The 18,257-nt window shown below is 34.8% G+C and overlaps 4 protein-coding genes across 5 annotated transcripts in view; 1 reads left to right on the forward strand and 3 right to left on the reverse strand.

The window, feature by feature from the left end:
* Positions 1–18,257, forward strand: part of LOC105253478 — an 82,762-nt gene that overhangs the window by 36,707 nt on the left and 27,798 nt on the right. The window lies entirely within an intron of this gene.
* Positions 80–1,307, reverse strand: LOC105253486 (zinc finger matrin-type protein 5). Its single transcript, XM_011261560.3, has 3 exons — positions 797–1,307; positions 548–685; positions 80–473 (listed from the first exon to the last, which is right to left on the reverse strand). Exons 1-3 carry the CDS (start codon positions 921–923, stop codon positions 238–240), a joined length of 501 nt encoding a protein of 166 aa, XP_011259862.1. The 5' UTR covers positions 924–1,307; the 3' UTR covers positions 80–237.
* On the reverse strand, positions 3,861–13,605 carry LOC105253484 (neuromodulin). Of its 2 annotated transcripts, XM_011261559.2 has the most exons (4): positions 12,587–13,605; positions 6,530–6,796; positions 6,319–6,449; positions 3,861–4,990 (listed from the first exon to the last, which is right to left on the reverse strand). In XM_011261559.2, the coding sequence occupies exons 1-4, from the start codon at positions 12,663–12,665 to the stop codon at positions 4,841–4,843; spliced, it is 627 nt and encodes a 208-aa protein (XP_011259861.1). In that variant the 5' UTR covers positions 12,666–13,605; the 3' UTR covers positions 3,861–4,840. The 2 variants fall into 2 exon arrangements, 1 of the variants encoding a protein (XP_011259861.1); XR_889378.3 differs by lacking the exons at positions 3,861–4,990; positions 6,319–6,449; positions 12,587–13,605 and adding an exon at positions 9,367–10,225 and having other exon boundaries at positions 6,610–6,796.
* On the reverse strand, positions 14,285–17,581 carry LOC105253483 (BUD13 homolog). The gene is made up of 7 exons (XM_011261558.3): positions 17,494–17,581; positions 17,210–17,333; positions 15,697–16,746; positions 15,275–15,539; positions 15,051–15,205; positions 14,654–14,838; positions 14,285–14,584 (listed from the first exon to the last, which is right to left on the reverse strand). Exons 2-7 carry the CDS (start codon positions 17,314–17,316, stop codon positions 14,412–14,414), a joined length of 1,935 nt encoding a protein of 644 aa, XP_011259860.1. The 5' UTR covers positions 17,317–17,333; positions 17,494–17,581; the 3' UTR covers positions 14,285–14,411.

Consider the following 18,257-nt stretch of genomic DNA (forward strand, 5'->3'; position numbering starts at 1 on the left):
GCAACTTCACTGCACGAAGGCAGATCCGCTCGGTGATTGGCGTAAAGAACTGGAAGGGAGAACGGAGAGAGGACTTTGTTCCGACGATATAGCGAGCAGGGTTTGAATTTTGGCGGGGATACCATGTATCTGAGCTATCTGAGAGAGTACATTTTTGAAGAATTAAACGCGATAAGATTGCGAATATGTGCTCCTTTTATTTTGAAAAATGTCTCAAGAGTGTACTCTGGGCTTTTTTCAACCCCATTTGTTGAAATTGCAGTCTATCATTCTTTCTGATGTAACGGGTTGTAAAGATGGAGGTAGATAAGGATAATTCATTAATCTTGACGACATACTCCATACTGGATAATTGAGCTCTTCGGTACCGCTCGAATCTAGCACGTTCTCGAAATACTCTTTAATAATATCTTCCGAATTTGGCCAGCCATCTTTAGGTTGAACTGTCAAACTTTTGAAATTTTTCATTGCGGCTGAAAAAATAAAATTTTTATTACTGCAAGTTTTACGCAAATTTAATGCTGAGATGATCCGATAGGATGATTACCGAGCTGTTGAAGTTCCCATATCATGTGAGGCGTGTAATGTGAATATCGACAACCGAAACCGAAAGCGCAGTCTCCAACTGTCATATAACGTTTGCATGGAGTCTTTGCGTATTCTTCTTTCAATATTGTTTCCGGATCTAAAAATATAACGTACAATTCAATCAGTTACCAGAGATTACCTGTATAAGAGAGGTTATGTACGAGAATAAAAATTTTTCACAAGAAAATTTTATTTTTAAAAAGCTTGCCTTTAAATGCGTTGTAATGATTTGCTCGATTTTTTGCATGCTGCAAACTTGACAGATGCTTTTTACGGGCTTCCACGTCGTCCTTGAAAGATCTATCGCAATAGTCGCAATAATATGTCTTGCCCATTGATTGATATGATTAGTACATGCTCAGTGTATGTAATAAATATAGGAAAAAATATATCAAATTTATTAATAATTATATATTGTGCTATACATATAATTATACAAGTGAATGAACGCACTGAAACACAAACGTTAACTTGTATCGATCATTCCAAATGAAGAAGAACGTATAAACAAAGAGAGTGATGAGAAAGATACAACTTTAGAGTGACATCTGACTGTATGAATGTTAACTGAATAGTCGAGGTTTACTTTTAAATGCACGTCAGATAACAAGGATTACACGTGCGGATTTTTTTTCATTCCGAAAGAGAGAGTAATTATTTAATGCATCTTATCGATTCAATGAGGGACTTTGCTCTTCGACAGATTTATATTAAATAGTATGATTAAATAGAAAATCAATATTTCGAGGAAAAAACGGAAATGAATTACTCTTTATTACTTCTATCAAAGAACTCGGGCAATATTTTTCAAATATTGACATATAATTGAATTATACTGTCTGCATAATATAAAAATGTTAATCGTTATGTGATTATTCAAATAAAAGAAAAATGAATTATTGATTCGTTATTGTTTGCTATATTTTGTAATATTATTACATTATCGTATGTGTGTGTGTGCATTATCATGTATGCGCATTATTCTATCGGGTCAAATCTAAATAATGAGTTTGCAGATGATATTAAAACTTTAGTCCGTACATTTAGCAAGGTATGTATTTTAAACAAACGGATTACATGTAATGCACCGCTCGCATCAGCAGTACAGTCATTTTTTTTTATTACATTCTTACAATATATTTTACCACACTTGTCTTGTGCACCGCTAAACTATTTATACGTGATAAAGTAACGTATCGACAAGAATGACTATTATCCGTCGCAACGTTACGCATTCTATATTATAATTCGATACAACAATATTCTTTATCCACAATATTCACTCCCACATAAACTAGATAACGTTACTCGATGATAGATCATTTTCGACGATATCAAAGCTTCGTTTTAATTTTCTACAAGCGACAATCGATAATCTATGAATAATAATAATCGAGTGATCCAAGACAGTATTTTCATAAATTATTAATTAAAAAACGATAAGTAAAGAGATCGTAGATATAATTATGAAATCCGGAAATTTGTAATTTTTCCTGGAAATTTTGGGGACACTACTACTGGGAATTCGAAATATCTTAGAGTTAGAGATATAGCATATAGGGATATAGGGAATGGGAATTGGAAAATTAGAAATAAAATAATTGGATAATGGTAATGAAAAAAATGCTATCTGACTATATCTATTTGAACAATAGTTGCACGTACCATCGCAATCAATATCATTATGAATATTGCGCACGCAATATAAGAACATGTTATATTATAGAAGATGGCCGTTTGCATTATATTGCCGCGATACGTCGATTAATAATTGTATAATGATTTTAAATCGCAAAAATTTTGTCGCATGAATTACGTGCGATTATTGCTCATAGTCAATGTTAAATGTGTAATATCGAAATGTCGCGTAATATTATATTAATTTGTCTTCGGCAAATTGATATAAATATCGGTACAAATTACAAAGAGTATAGAAGATAGAAATAATATTCGCTCTGTAGAAAAACGCGTGGACGAATGTGAGGAAGTAAAAAATAATAAATTCGCAGTACCCTGCTTTTATGGACGAATAAAGCTGGCATTGAAGAGTAAACAATTATTCAAGTAGTTGAGTTGCAAATTACTCTCGTTCACATTATGTATCTTGAATCGCTTACTGATCGCTCGTTGCGTTGCTATGATTGTACACAAGAAATGATCGATGAGTGTACGCAAGAGTTAGTTTCTTTAGGCCTGGTAAAATAAATTCTCATTTCAAGATATTGAAATATATCGATGCTAATTTATATATAAAAAAATAAACAACGAATCAAGTTGGAGAGGTAGCTGTCGATATTCAAAAAAGATAAGCTAAATTAAATATTAAAAGAGAACGACGTAATAAATGATTTAAAAATATGATATTTTAACTTTGGTCTGTGAAGATTTTGAGCAAGTAAATACATACTCAGAGAGATCATTACTGGAAAGAATAGACTTGTTATTTTGACGGATTTATCTTTCAGTTCTTTTTAAGCAATTATGAATTTTATATATTATGCACATTTTTAATCCATGCAGTAGAACTTCGATTTAATAATTGATTTAATAATTGCTCCATAATTGACAATAGGCCGATAAATTTTCTTAAGCACATTTTTTTTCAGATGCCTTCAACAGATCGATACGAGACGCTTCTGAAAAAACCACATGATTGAGATAAAACATATTAAGAAATTTTAATAAGAAAAATTCCACACAGAGATTCACATATGTATAATAATCTAAATTTTACCTTAAAATTCAAACGTATATTATTGTTTTCTATAAAAGGTTCTACTGCATTAATGAGATAAAATGCAACAAAATATTTTTTATTCAATATTTGCAAAATTATATGAAAGTTAGGAATGCTTTTAATATCCAGTATATGGGAAAGATTTTTTTCTAAATTTACAGATCCTCTAAAATATGTTAACAAGTTAAATAGTAATATGATCAAGATTCCAGCTTCTTTCGCTCTTAGGTCAATATGCTTTCTTTCCAAGCTCTCAAGGGAGAAGCAATCATACACATTTTTACACTTTCCACATTTAAAATGATACATTCGATTTTTCGAAAGAGGAGAGAAAGAGAGAGAGAGAGAAAGAGAGCAAAGGAGAAATTGTAGGAAAATGTAAAAAGTGCAGTCAAGAAATATACTTTAGTTATCACATTCCGTTTTAACGATATTCAATAAATTAGGAACATTAAAAAAAATCGTGCTCCAAACATTCATGTCGTAATAAAAAGTATTTGAAAATCACTTTCATCGTTAATAATTGTAAAATTGGAAACACTACAACCATACCGTTTATTTTACATAATACAGAAACTTATAAAAGTTACATGCATATTGATATTTGGTGCATCTTAACGTATGCTCCGTTCATCGTGCGCAGGACAAAGTTATACTCTATCGTTCTTTTTTAATGTGTTCCACTTAACATACCTACCAGATATGAGGATTTTGCGTATTCGTCGCTCTATTCTTGTAAATCACCATTTATATCGAATATTATGTCGGCTAATTATAAGGAACTATCTGTTTTTTTTTTCTTTCTTTTTATATCCTATTCTTTTTCTCAATCATATTTTATGCAACGTGTATTATATTATACTTGGAAAAGTGCTTTAAAAAATCTGTCTATTACATGGCTCCTCCGTCCATATTGTAGCAGACATAACTCATAAAAAATGTAAGTATAAATCGATAACACAGGAATAGTTCGAGAATAGTCATGTAGAGTGAATTGTGTGAAATGTACTCAAAATCGATTTGTAGCAATCGATTCAAGGAACAATTTTTTTTTATTTACCATTCTGCTCTGTCTTTACACAATGCGACTTTTTTCCAAGATCAATTTTTTTATATATCCATAAACGATAGAGATTTGGATACCCCCCTATTCGAGTGTTTTAACCTGCATACATCTCATCTGAAAAATCCTCATTCTAGTCAAAGTAGAAAGCGCTTAAGTCTCACTGGTCCCGGGCGAGAAGGCTGGATTAATTGTTAACATAAGATAAACGGTATCGTTGTTTACAATTTGTGGTCCGAAGTGAACTAACATAATCAAAATTCTTCGACTGTCCGTTGTTTAGCTTTCCTGGAATGCCTCGTATATTTACGCGCATAACTTACTATAATTCACGAATGCTACATTATGAGGTATAAGAAATAGGGGATGGCATTCAAATCTATTAAGAATGGCACTGGCTGTAATAAGTAGTAATCTATCTCCCGGCATCCCTCTGCGTTCGAGTAAGCGTCTTATTTTTGAGTTTCGTCGGCAGTAGTATGAATGTTGACTTCCTGACGAACCTTGTGACCGCGGAAACTCGCTTGGATCTTAGTCGCTGCCTTGTGCAAGTCCGGATCGGCCAAGTCGATCCCCTCTAATTCATGTACAGCGTCATGCATCTGGAGCAGAGTTTGAGAAAAAGAATGTGAAGCGTGAGAGATATCGTGATCGTCCCTTGATACGTCTCGACGTTTCTTCATCCTTTGGAATAATTTTCCAAATTGAGCTCTGTACAGAGTGTCTCGCGTTTAAAGAAGTTACTCTTCTTTCGTCGATGAGACTGAGACTGCGCGGAATCCTGCTGTGCGTCAATTATCCCGTACATAATTAATCGACACGACACGAAAGTAACTTAAACTTTGTAGACCATGTCCTCGCCTCCCGCCCCTCCCCTCTCCCGGTTCACCGATGTCATGGGATGAGCTTTAGTAGCGCTTCAATACCCAGATGATCATCTTCAGCTTGGAAGGCAGCTGTCGATTACTTGCCGGGCATGGATCAACATAACGTCAAAGGGTCTAACAATAGCTTTCTCTCACGAACCTCGGCACAGAAATGATCGATCATGACGACCTTGCGCATCAAAACCTATCATTACTGCTCCATCGATCGAATCATTGTTGTTGTGTCGGATTGAGAAAAAAAATTGCTTTCATTACAGCAGCTTTGTTATTTATTCTTTTTTAATATATATATATATAGTGCACAATGAACAATGGAAACGTAGTATGATCATAATGCATTTTCCAGAAGATAATTTTCGATAAAATAGATTTTTTTGTGTAATCAATTTACTAATTAATAGTAAAATATTCATATTTCTTATACACATTTTGTGTACGCAAAATTATGAATTTGATTCATTATTAAAATAATTTATAATTATTAACAAAAATTGATTTCTTTAAAAAGGTTTATTCTTTCGTAATTAGCGCTCCGTTTTGCCAGTCTTTAATTTTTCTTGACAAACTGACAATGTATATTTAAGAAGTTTTCTCAGAAAATTAATCATCATAAAAATGGAATTAATTATTTTGCACTGTGCACTATCAAGAAAATGAATCAAGAATAAATCGTGAAATATTATTTTTGAAACTCTTTTTAATTATTATATGGGGCATACGTGTAAAACTTTAAATATGTCGAATATTTTGTTAAAGTAAACTTCTGTATTAAATGACTTAATCGAAAGCAAAAGTTTGTACATGAATATCAATGTAACGGAAAATGCACAGTGAGATGGGTATAACATTTTCTTGAGTCTACAATATTAGCTCAAAGAAGAGATTCTGCAGGCAGTTAATAGCAGCTCGTGTTTAAATTTTCCACGGAAGGTCGAATGGGGACGGATATTGGATAAAGTAACGTCTCTTTTATCTAACTTTTCCAACTATTTTTTAATCAATAGTTAGCGAGTCCATAGATATATTTAATAAGATTGACTTACCTTTTCTTCTATCTTAGCAGTCGCGCTCTCGACCATGTTTATCGCCGATTTGGCGGCAGCGGTAGCCTGCTCCTTTCTCGACATGTGGCCCCGGAAAGTCGCTTGTATCTTCGTCACCGCGTGACAGAGCTCTATGGAGTGGAAGGCCGTTTCGAAATGCCTGATTTCTCTTGAAGGAGCTTCGAATATTAGATCATGTACAGTCGCTTACCCTTGTCGTCGGAAGAGAATTCCTCCTGCAGCTCTTCCTTCGTAGGTTCCTTTTCAGCTTCCGAAGGTGCTTCGTTGGTCTTCGGCCGCTCCGATGCTGTTTCCGACACTCTTAAACTTTTCCTAGCGTGGTGTCCGCGGAAAGCTGCTTGTATTTTCGTGGCTGCTGCCTCCTCCTTCTCTTTTTCTCCCTTTCCGTCGTTTTCTTTCTCCTTGTCCGAGGTTTCCTCGGTTTTCGTTGCACTGTCTTCGGCCGCCTTTGAGATATCTTTAAGGAAAAATAATTAAAATAATTTCAATAATTTTAATTTTAATTAAATTAGATTTAAATAATTTCAATTTTAATTAAATTAGATTTAAATAATTTCAATTTTAATTAAACTTTGAATTAAGCACGACTTGGAAATATTATAGGCATTATTAGAGAAATATTATATGCATTATTAGAGGTATTATGTACTAAAGTTTTTTGAAAAATGACTATAATTGAAACAATTAATTATGCAACGAAATATAATAGCGAAATTATACGAATAAATTATTACGAGAGATCCCATCATTATTATGCGCTCGAGTAAATTTTCCCCAAGGGAAAAACAATTCTAAATTGTTCAGAAAATCCGTAGGCGATTGGAGAAAGGGCGCGGCTACATCTCGTATATTAGAAATGGCCGCCGTGTTAGCCACAGTTCACCTACATTTATTCCGAACATTTCACCTTCCACAGACACGTCCAGAGAGCGACAAGTATCGATTAGCGTTTCTATTTTCGCGCTGCACGTTCGAGATTACACACGGTGCCCAATATACATTTTTAATATTTCACGCCCTGATGGGAGATGGTGCGGCAAGTGCCAATCGATTCTTTTGATCTTTTCTGATTAAATTAAATCTTCCTGTGTTCCCGTAATGATTAATCGATGTATGTATACTATAATAACGTGCCGACTAAAACTCTATCGTGTTCTTATGCGATTAGTTCACGCGATATGACTTTTTCTTGGAAATCACGGAAGATAATCGGTATAATTTCCCTCATTTCTTCCGGCGAAAGAACAATTGTAGCAAAGATTAATCCTCGCTTCTGACATCAAGAACTTATAAGTTTCATTAAATGTTCTTAATGCTTCAACTTAATCATACTCATCTCTGTAATCCTGAGAAATAGGATATACGATTTGACTAAGATATATGTTGATTTGTTTTTTAAATGCATATTATAATACAGTTGATTAAGATTCTTGGAGCTCAAATAAAAATGCAAAGAGGAAGGCGTGAAGTGCAAGGATTAAGTGTGGCATTATCGGAAACTGAATTTTCTTTTAGAAAAGTAGAGAACCCTTCAGCTATTGAGCGCTTTTGCGCGACACCGTTTCCCTAGGTTACCACTCGACAAAGTAGGATTTGAAGGAATACACTGACATTTTCACGACAACGACAATTCTTCCATAGTTATGCGCTTCTCGACTGTTTTACCACTTTGTGCAAACGAACGGACCGACCGTGCGAGTCCGCGGTAATTTTATCGACGTTTATGTTTATGTACGCCGTAAAGCTCAAGGAAGAAAGTAAAAAGAAGGGAGAAAGATGATAAGATCGAGGACATTTTATGCGCGTGGATATGAAATTTTAGTTAAAAGCTAAAATGTGCTTGTCTAGGAGCTAGTCGCTATTTGTACCGTAATCTCTTCTTCAAGCATCCTTCACGTGCTCATTTCAATGTATTTTACGACAACGTTTCTTAAACGCTTGGCATTGCTTTCTTATTTCTTTTTCTAATATCACGCAAGGATGCTCCACCATCGATCCACCCAGACCTTGTTACTAGAACTACCCTCAAGGAAATCAAATTTCCCATTAGAGAAACGTCGTTACCTTGATTATGAAACCACGTAAATCTCGTAAATGGATGTAAATTTCATTTTATTATCGAAACTATAGAGAGGTCTGATTGTACTGTGAATTGTTTTGTCTTTCTTAAAAAAATTTATGATGTAAGTTTTTATTGAGAGACAATTTTTTATTACTTGAGGAACGTTTGAAATTAATTGTTGGAATGATAAACTTTAGCGACTCATCCATTAATATATTATGATTTTATTTCTAATTTAGAAAGAAAAAAAAAATGTTTTAATTTTAGATTGCCGACTAATTGATGCAGTAATATCCATCAATTTTAAAACATTTTTCTGTCGGATAAAAAAAGATCTCGCAATTTATAATGATTATGTCGCTCGATTAACTGTTTTTAAATGAACGCGAAATAAAATAAATTGGGATCAAATATTTAGAAAGAGACAATTTCTAAATCTGGGAATTTATTCTCTTTGATCGAGACAATTCTTTTTCGGGGATGTGCGAGAGAATTTATTTCGTGCATTTATTGGTTTATGGTCCGTCAGAGCGTGCGAGAAATAACTGTCGATATCAAACAGCTGATCTCGAATCGATTTAGGGCTTTCGAGCGTGCAACTACTTCCCCCGCTTATCGCTAACGATAACGATCTCCTTTTACTTGGCCGAACGGTCATGGTTGGCGTTCGATACGCGTCCTCGGATGTGCAGGCGAAAGAAGAAGCGAGGAAGAGGATCGCACCTAACAATCGCCTCGTCGATCATCGTTTGGCTTTTGCGCGCTCGGGACATTAATGACGAACGCGACGAATGCGATTCGCGTGCCACGGGACAATATCACTCGACCCCCCGGCCGGCCCTTTCCCCGCCGCTTCTTTCAACCCGGATTTTCCCCGACGACGCGATGCATGCACGCGAGGGAATCGTCGTCGCCGAGAAAGAATCGCAAGGCGGCTTTCGGGTCGCACTCGCGCCGCGACTCACCTGCGTCGGAGTCGCGTCGCCGCTTGCTCGCTCGCTCGCTCGCCCTCGGATTCTCTCACCTGCACATCCACGCGCGGCTCGATCTGACGTGCGACTGACTGTTCCCGGGTTCCCGGCGACCCCGTTTATAATAGCGGCCGATCACGGCCCTGCCGCGCCGCCCGTTTCGCAGTCGCGGCCCTCTCGATTCTCGCCTCGCGACGAGAGACACCCGCGGAACAGGGCCGTCGCAGGTGTCGTTCAACCCTCCGTGCTCCAAACTTTTTTCCCGCCGCTTTATTTACTCGCCTCCGACTTTAATCCGCTCGAGATTACGTCGACTCGGATGGCGATCGCACATGGCTTACCCTTAAATTATATCGGCTCGCGAACATGTAAATCGCGTCTGTACTTTCAAATGGTTAATATCTTGGTCCACTTTAGACTCTCCTGACTCAAGAAAGATATTGATTTTCTTTTCTCTTTTTTTTTTTGAAATTATCGAAGATTGTTTTACTTTCGTATTACTTTCATAAAATACTTGTAATCATGCTATAGTTAATTGTGTGCTTGTTCTCGCTTGATTTGTCTCTCATTATAATAGCGATTTTAAATCGTAAAATCTCTTCTTTTTAGTCTCTTAATTCACAAATGTTTGAAAATATCGCATTATAACACAATGCGAAGATGCGCTATAAAGTTGCATAGTGTAGTAATATTTTATCTCTTTAGAAATGTTATTCTTTATGTTATCCTTTTCGAAAAATATCAAGAAACGTATACCATTTTAAGCTCGGCAGTGGGAGTATCGTCACGGCATCTAAATCGCTAAGAAGCCGGTGATGGTTCCAAAGAGGATTAAAGAAGAAGCTAACGTACACATTTTACAATTTCTATTAAATCTGTGTCAATAAATGATAAACTATTGCGTATAATACAGGCTTATATCAGGCTGTTTATCTGGCTCATTAATTGCATATTATTATGCACTCTAATCGCAAATATTGAAGATACAACTGCTGCAATTTTCATTTATATTCAACTCCTATTAACGAGAAAAATACAAATGTAATATATTTCTTGAAACCTTTTTTTTTTTTTTGTTATCTCATTTATCGTGAAATATTCTTTTTAACAAGAAATCGATCGCGCTATTTTCAACCCGGAAATTATAACTATTTGCAATTATATACAATGTAACTAGGTCAGATATATATAACTATAAAATTAAATTAGCTGTTTTTTCTGTCAACCATGCAAAAAACATTTTCAACTTATTGGAATTTTGCATCCGAGAGATTGTCCTAGTATTTTGAATATTTCACATAAATATACTCTCGTCCGTAAGAATGTAACTCGAAACAGTATCTTTACAGTCGATTACCATATTTCTTTGCGAGACTTTTATGTGTATCAGTGTAGTCATCCATCATTCTACAGCATTTCTGTCTTCGATCGATGAGCCATGCATATAGAATATCTATGCGTCGGTATTGATGAAACTCAATATCTCGCATGCAGAAAATCGAAGCTCCAAGTAATTGACTCTGCCCGAAAAGCACAAATTACGTTGCATAACTTGTTACTGCAGCCAGTAAAGCAGAATGTGCTTAAATTAAATAATTAAACTTGCACAATTGTATCAACTTATGATAAGCTAATTTCCTTAATTATTAGTTATTAATTAGTATGCTGTGAAACATGATACGCAAAATTCATGATAAAATGTTATCACTTTATCAGAAAAACGTGAACATAATTTCATTCTGAAAATCAATTAATATTCTCAAATTTACTCTGTGCTCTTTATCATTATCCTATTACACGTTTTTCTCCACATAATATAATTCATTACTATCTTCGGAAATTTAATTACTGATGTATACTCGATAGATTACATTACTCGATAGATAAATATTATGTAACGATTTAAATTTCTACCGATGAGAATCGAATTGCTCCAGACAGGTATGCATAAATTTTATTAATAAATGATAGAGTTATTATATTCTTTTTCTATTTACTACCACTTAATTTCTTTAATCTAGGCACCTTTCCTATTTACTACCACTTAATTTCTTTAATCTAGGCACCCTTATCTCGCTACATTTTTCGATTATAAAAGGAAACTTTCGTAGATGTAGAAACTGAAGGATTGAACCTTGACATACATCACGCGAGCAGTACTTCCATCGGTTTTTCGATATATCCCCATCGCATTCTACAAGCGTCCCATTTTTCGTTCACCAAGATAGTGACGTTTGTTGTTCTTATTAAGAATTTATTTTATCATTAAAAATATATCGTACGAGAAATCGTAAATTAAGGAGACAATTTAACGACATTCTATAAACACTGTCTACACGCTTTGTTAATATTAATTTTGTCTATTTATTCTACAAGAATGCGTTAGATATGTGTTTTAAATATTGTTATTCATAAATTTAATTTTGCTTCGAATAATGAGATATTTAGACTAAAAATTCGGATTTATTTATTTTTTAATTATATTATAAAAAATTTATTTTTTATATATTAAACTAAATTAAACTAAATTAAAAAGAACTTAATATTATTTCATGAGAATAAAATATATAATACGTTTTTTTTCTTAATTTTGGCAAATCTTCCTATCGATCTCTAACAATCTGAAATTCCACTATCTGATTTTCCACTAAGAGAATAATCAAAATTCTCCGATATAAATCTCGCAGAAAATATGAAATAAAATTTTAGTCGAATGCTAAAAATTTTTACATTCACTGCGCACACACTGAATGCATTCATTACGCAGAAAATAGTCGTTTGTCCCGCCGACCCTACTGATTGCGTTGATATTACTGAAGCGTGCACGCAATCAGCTCAAAAGATCTAACGAAATGTGTATGTGTGTGTGTGTGCGTGTGTGTGTGTGTGTGTGTATGTACTGAACAGAAGTACATTTATCATTCGTGAGACAAAGCAGACTCTGTCATTGTCAAGATAAACAACCCAGCAAAGTTCTGCGGAGTATGTAGCCGCGATCTATAGAGATTAAAATTCATAACGCTACTGAATAGAATGATAAAAAGCATCAAACAATAATGTAATCATTATCAAAGACATTAACATCATGCAAATTGCAATAACAGGAATGTGCATGAAACAACATTACGTTTATTGCACGGCGTTTAAGTTTGAATAATAATCGCCCATGCTATTTGTACAACTAAGAAGAATTAGAAGGGATGATCGCTCTCACCCCCGTTCTTGACGGAATCGCCTTCTTTTCCCTCTTCCACCGCCGGCTGAACACTCTCCTTGCTAGTGTTGCACCCCATGTCTCTCCTCGTTTGTTCTTTCCTAAGCTTTCCTTATATCAGATTAAATCACGTTGTTGAGAGACGCCCGTATTATTGCAGCTTCCTCGTTAACATAGCGTGATCAAATAAAAATTGTATCAAATTAACACTTTTCTCAGTAGAATAATTAGTCTCGTAGGAATATACGTTCTTCTTTTTTCGAGAGGCTGAGTAAAGATATTTTTTTTCGCGCCTCTTTGACTTTTTTTTATCTCCTCTTCATTCTTCTTTTCTTACTTATTTCCTCATCTGCTCCACCGTTCGCCCTTTCCTCTTTCTCGCCCGCTTTCTGTCTCTCTTATCGCTTAAAAATTTTATATAAAAATCGTACTACTTTTAAATATATTTTTAAATTATCACCTTTCTCTTTTTAGTAACAAGGTAAAGAAAAGGCCCTCCTTTCAGTCACAGTTTCCTATAATTCCTTTGAAACACTTAAGAATATTCTCTGGATCTTTAATTAAGATTCGATGACTTTTATTCAAAACTACCTTGCGCTTTTTCTTTCTCCCCCCCTTCTCTCTCTCTCCTTTTATCTACGTATGTATATGTTTCGCCAGCACGTTTCTCCTTTTCCCACCCCTTAATCTTCCTTCCGTTTTATTCGGGGGTTACTGACACGGGTCGCGTGGCGCCGGCACCTGCCAGACAATCCTTCACACTCGAAAGTAATCCGATGCTTCCTCACGCGCCTCGCTGTCACGCGATGTCCGGCGCCGTCCTGTAACGTCCTTGCCTCTTCGACGAAGGATTCAAGCTGCCGGGTCGTGACTCACCGAAAGTCAAACATCACGAGCACGCAGACGAGAAATCCTGTCCTCGACGTCGCGAACGGTACTGGCGTCGCTCGCTCACGACCCTGCCCTTGCTCGCGTTGTGGCGACCAAGCGACTTGTACCACAGAGTCGCTTTACGTGTTATATATATCGCGCGGATGTATATTCGCGCCGCGGAAAATTCCCCGTTCCTCATGCGTGGAGAAACGCACGCGGAAGCGATCGCCACGTTTCTAGCCACGTTTCCAGCCGGCGCGAAGCGGCATGCTTGGCGGCAGAGGCCAAAGCGCAAGCCTCGCTGTTGCCCTATGGCGGTCGTCCTTCTGCGTAAAGGATTCGGCGTGCGGAGGACCGCTATAGATATATAGATTGTTGTAGCGGCACGCGCTTGTTGAGCGGAGGAGCCGTTTCGATCCGGTCCCGGTCGCGCGCCGCGAATGACTATGTCAAAAATTGTGCCGCCACTCCCTGATCCTCCCCCATACTCTGCCCGTCATCCGGAGCGGATTCTCCGCGACCTTAAAAGCGCGCGATCGATTTCGCATAGACAGTGGCATTTCGCTCGCCTAGACAGTTGCCAGACCGGCGCCAGCCTCTCCGTTCCTCTCGTTTTCTGGAACGAATATCGATCTCGCGGTCTTCACGGTGCACGCACATGTAGCTAACATATCGCGGTCGTTACGCGACGTTAGAGCGAATTCGTGACGGATGTGTAAGGATAAGGGTAAAGATATTACGGATAAACGATACGAATTTTTTCCACGCTAGAAACACAGCGTGTATATTGCGTATATATCGCGATCGTATATCGAAAGAGTAAATGAAGAAATTTATATGTGTTGTATATCTTGAAACAGATTTATAGAAATTCCTTTCTTCATTAACAATTAATGGAAATAGAAAATTTCTATAATTATACATAGTAATGTATAATTATTTGCGAATGTAATCACATATCTGATGTACTCCATTTATAAGCTTCTTCTTGCCGCGCTACCTTTGCATTTTGTGTTTCGAACCACTTCTTCTCGTATCCGTTACTTCTATCGACGCCGTCCCATCGATAACCGGGTTTAATACGGAATCGATTTGGCGCGAACGAGCCATGATATTGTATCGGATCTGGAAATGAAATTTTCAAATATATATAATATGAATATCATAATAGAATTACTTTCATAAATTAAGTACCTGGGTTTCTTTTTCCCTCTTTTATCTGCTTTTGTTTTATGTACTTCAACATAGGATCACCTTCTCTCTCTTGTTCTCTCAATTGTTTATCCAAATCTGCATCGTCCGCATATCTTGCTAAAGGTTTATTTATCTCATATAAGTCGTTTTTTAATTTCTCCTCGCGATCTTCCACTTGTTTCAAACTAGAATAAGTATGTTATTACATATTATGCATCATCAGAACAGATTATATCAGATAAAATGAGCATTTATTAATTAATAAAAGAATCTTTATCGATTATTACATATGATTAATATTTCTATTTTTTATTTGGAATACATTCAAATATATTCCAAATGAAAAATAGAAATATTAATAAGATGTAATAATCGATAAAGACAAAAAGATCACTACCCCTTTCCCCATTTGACGTATTTTTCATTCATCTCTTGTTGCTTTTTTTCTTGTTCGCGGTTTTTCGCTGCTTCTTCTTCCAAATTACGCTTTCTTCCCGTTTGTTTATCACGCAGAATTGCAGCTTGTCCTCTTCCGCTTTCCTCGTTACTCAACTACGAAACAATTTGACATTTATCTCTATGAATGAATTAATTGCTTTTATAAATTTGCATTATAATTACCTTGTTAAATAACTCTGCATCTCGTTGTTTATGGGCCTCAATTTCCTCTCGCAGTTCTTTCGCAGCTTGAAATCCCGCTGTTTTCCCATCTAATGTTTTTGTCATCCGATCGTCACGATTTTTCGAATGATTTTCCGCGTGTCCGTTTTCAAAATTATCTGTTTCTGTGTCCCATCGCGATTTTTTTCTTTTCTCTCTCGTATCTGAATATGATCGAGATTTATGATTTTGATCTTCATAATCTTTCCGTTTAATTCTGCTTGATCTGTTTAAAAAATCATTATATTTACATTAATAATCATTATATTTCTATGGATATTCGACAAATGACAAGTTTACATAATAATATTAATCGGTTATATTAATTAATTTTTATCGGACTTCTATTGTGTTTTATTTCAATAAAATTATCATCAATTTACCTTGATACATCTTCTCTATTAGATCTGGATGAATTTTTATCATAATAATCGCGTCTTCCATCGGTTCTGCGCGAATTGGAATATGGCGAATCTTCTTTTCGAGATCGATGTTCTTTGTATCGTGATGTGCTTGAATTTGGATCTCTTTTATTTCTTCTGTTTTCATACAAATCTGCATCTAAATTCTGCTTGCGTTTTCTGGATGGACTAAAGTTTGAGTCACTGTTTCTGTTACGTGAACTTCGACAGCTTCGTTCAGTTATACTGTGAGTCGAATGTTTCATAATTTTTCTAGGTACATCTAAATCCGAGTCGTAATTTCTATATTGTCTGGGTGGGCTCAAATCCGAATCATTGTCGTTATTCCTAGATTGTCTAGGCGGACTCAAATCAGAATCATTCTTATACTGTCTAGGTGGACTCAAATTTGAATCACTGTCTTTGATATCATCTTTAAATTTTTTACGTGAATTCACATGCTTATTTTTAGAATGCTTAGATCTGGGTGAACTCAAATCCAAATCATCGTAATTTTTTTTAGATTGTCTAGGCGGACTCAAGTCAGAATCATTGTTCCTAGATTGCCTAGGTGGACTTAAATCTGAGTCATTATCTTTAGATTTATGTTGAGATGTTCTACGTGGGCTTAAATCTGCTTGCTTATTCTTAGAATGCCTAGATCTAGGTGGACTCGAATCTGAGTTATCATTTTTAGACCGTCTACGTGGGCTTACATCTGCATTCTTATTTTTAGAATATTTAGACCTAGGGCTCAAATTGGAATCATCACTGTTATTTTGATTGGCATCTGTCTCATCTATTTGAAGTATTTTTTCCTTATTAATAGTACGATTAATAATAGTTAAATCTCCTTCTTCATTCTCAGTTATAATTTTCCATCTTTTTTTGTCTGTGAAATCAACTGGTCCACGTTCGTCAATTATACCAGCAATTTGAGGAGCGTCTTCTCCATTTAAAAGAATATCAAATTCACCTTCTTCAATGGGCCGCATATTCTTCAAATCTATGTCATCATCTATAATTTTTACTCTGTAAAGATATATATCATTGTATCAAAAATATCTCATTAGAAAATAAATTTTTTAATAAATAATTTACAAATACTAAAAGCTTTATAAGCTTTAATTATATTTACAAATACTAAAAGCTTTATAAGCTTTAATTATATTATGTGAAAAATTGAAAAGGTCTCACTTTCAAAACTAAAGATTGATTTAATTCTACATTGCTATGTATATGTATCTATGCCTAAAAAATATAAAAATCTCTATTGCACAAGAGGAAGAAATAGTTTTATTCAAAGAAAAACTGCAATAACCACACATAGAAAAAATGGTAATCTGCAATGACGTGAATAATATAAATATAATTATATATGCATTATTTTGATTGCAATCTGTCTCTATCAATATAAATAAACTTAACCTAAACATAACCTCAAGGTAACGTTCTCCATTAATGCAAGCTAAAATGCTTCTGAATTGATTCTTACGTTTTTGTTCCCGTTTTGGATTTCTTCTTCTTTTTCTTCTTTTTTTCATCTGTATCGCCCAAATATTTCTTCAAATATTCCTTTTGATCAATTATTTTGTTTTCCATATCGCTTGTGACAGTGGCTTGGACATGTAAAATAAATCATTAGATGATGACCATATGATTAGACTTGGATTCACACTGAGATTTTTAATAACTATGCTTTTATTAATAATAAAATAAATAACAAATTACTATATAAATACATATAAATGTATATTCGTGTGTATCATGTGTATTCACCTTGTAAAAGAAATCGATAACCACTACGTTGTGACCACCACGCGGCGTTCTACGTACGAATGATTGTTTTCAAGTTAGTGCGAATCAAGCTTGAGAGTTGCCAGCACTGTCTAGTTATCAACAAGCACGTGCTCGGAGAAATCGCAATTTGGAAATAATCATATGCAAAATATTTCGCAATAAGTTTTTCTTAATTTATATTTATATTTTTATAGATTTATATTTTCTTTTAGAAATAAATATCTAACGAGATATCTTCTATCATAAATATAGATAAAATTTTCTATAATAAATATGAATAAATAAAAAGAGAGAAAATTTTCTATAATAAATATGAATAAATAAAGAGAGAGAAAAGAAAAATTACAATTTTATAAAAACAGAGATTTTTTTCTTATACTTTATTCTACCGAAAAATTATGATTGTCAGCGAGAAGAAAAAAAATCTTTATATTTAACGTAATTTTAATTTTCAGTTTCTTTTATATTCATTGATATATATATGTATATATTACGTATAAATTAAAATAGATGAATAATTATTGATTTTCTCAAAAAGATATCTATCGATCCATTAAATATTGCATATATTTTAGATTTATGTAAATATTTGCTATATATTATGCTAGATTGATTACAGACAGAAACACATCTCAAGGAATTATTTTTCCCATATCATGGCTTTTATATTTGCTAAGCCTCATCGTTTAAATATCGCATTCTTCATTCCTTCTCTTTATTGATAAATTTTAATAAATCTTTAT

The sequence above is a fragment of the Camponotus floridanus genome, unplaced genomic scaffold (assembly GCF_003227725.1).
Source record: "Camponotus floridanus strain SB8 unplaced genomic scaffold, Cflo_v7.5 scaffold49, whole genome shotgun sequence".
NCBI classification, from domain to species: Eukaryota; Metazoa; Arthropoda; class Insecta; order Hymenoptera; family Formicidae; genus Camponotus; species Camponotus floridanus.

Coding starts and splice junctions, on each gene's coding strand:
- LOC105253486 (XM_011261560.3), bottom strand. CDS start 923: ATGGGCAAGACATATTATTGCGACTATTGCGATAGATCTTTCAAGGAC. Junction 686..796: donor TCATTACAACGCATTTAAAG/GCAAGCTTTTTA, acceptor TTATATTTTTAG/ATCCGGAAACAATATTGAAA. Junction 474..547: donor ATGGGAACTTCAACAGCTCG/GTAATCATCCTA, acceptor TTATTTTTTCAG/CCGCAATGAAAAATTTCAAA.
- LOC105253484 (XM_011261559.2), bottom strand. CDS start 12,665: ATGGGGTGCAACACTAGCAAGGAGAGTGTTCAGCCGGCGGTGGAAGAG. Junction 6,797..12,586: donor CGATTCCGTCAAGAACGGGG/GTGAGAGCGATC, acceptor TTTTCCTTAAAG/ATATCTCAAAGGCGGCCGAA. Junction 6,450..6,529: donor ATTCTCTTCCGACGACAAGG/GTAAGCGACTGT, acceptor TCCACTCCATAG/AGCTCTGTCACGCGGTGACG.
- LOC105253483 (XM_011261558.3), bottom strand. CDS start 17,316: ATGGAAAACAAAATAATTGATCAAAAGGAATATTTGAAGAAATATTTG. Junction 15,540..15,696: donor AATAGAGAAGATGTATCAAG/GTAAATTGATGA, acceptor TTTTTTAAACAG/ATCAAGCAGAATTAAACGGA. Junction 14,839..15,050: donor TACGTCAAATGGGGAAAGGG/GTAGTGATCTTT, acceptor TACTTATTCTAG/TTTGAAACAAGTGGAAGATC.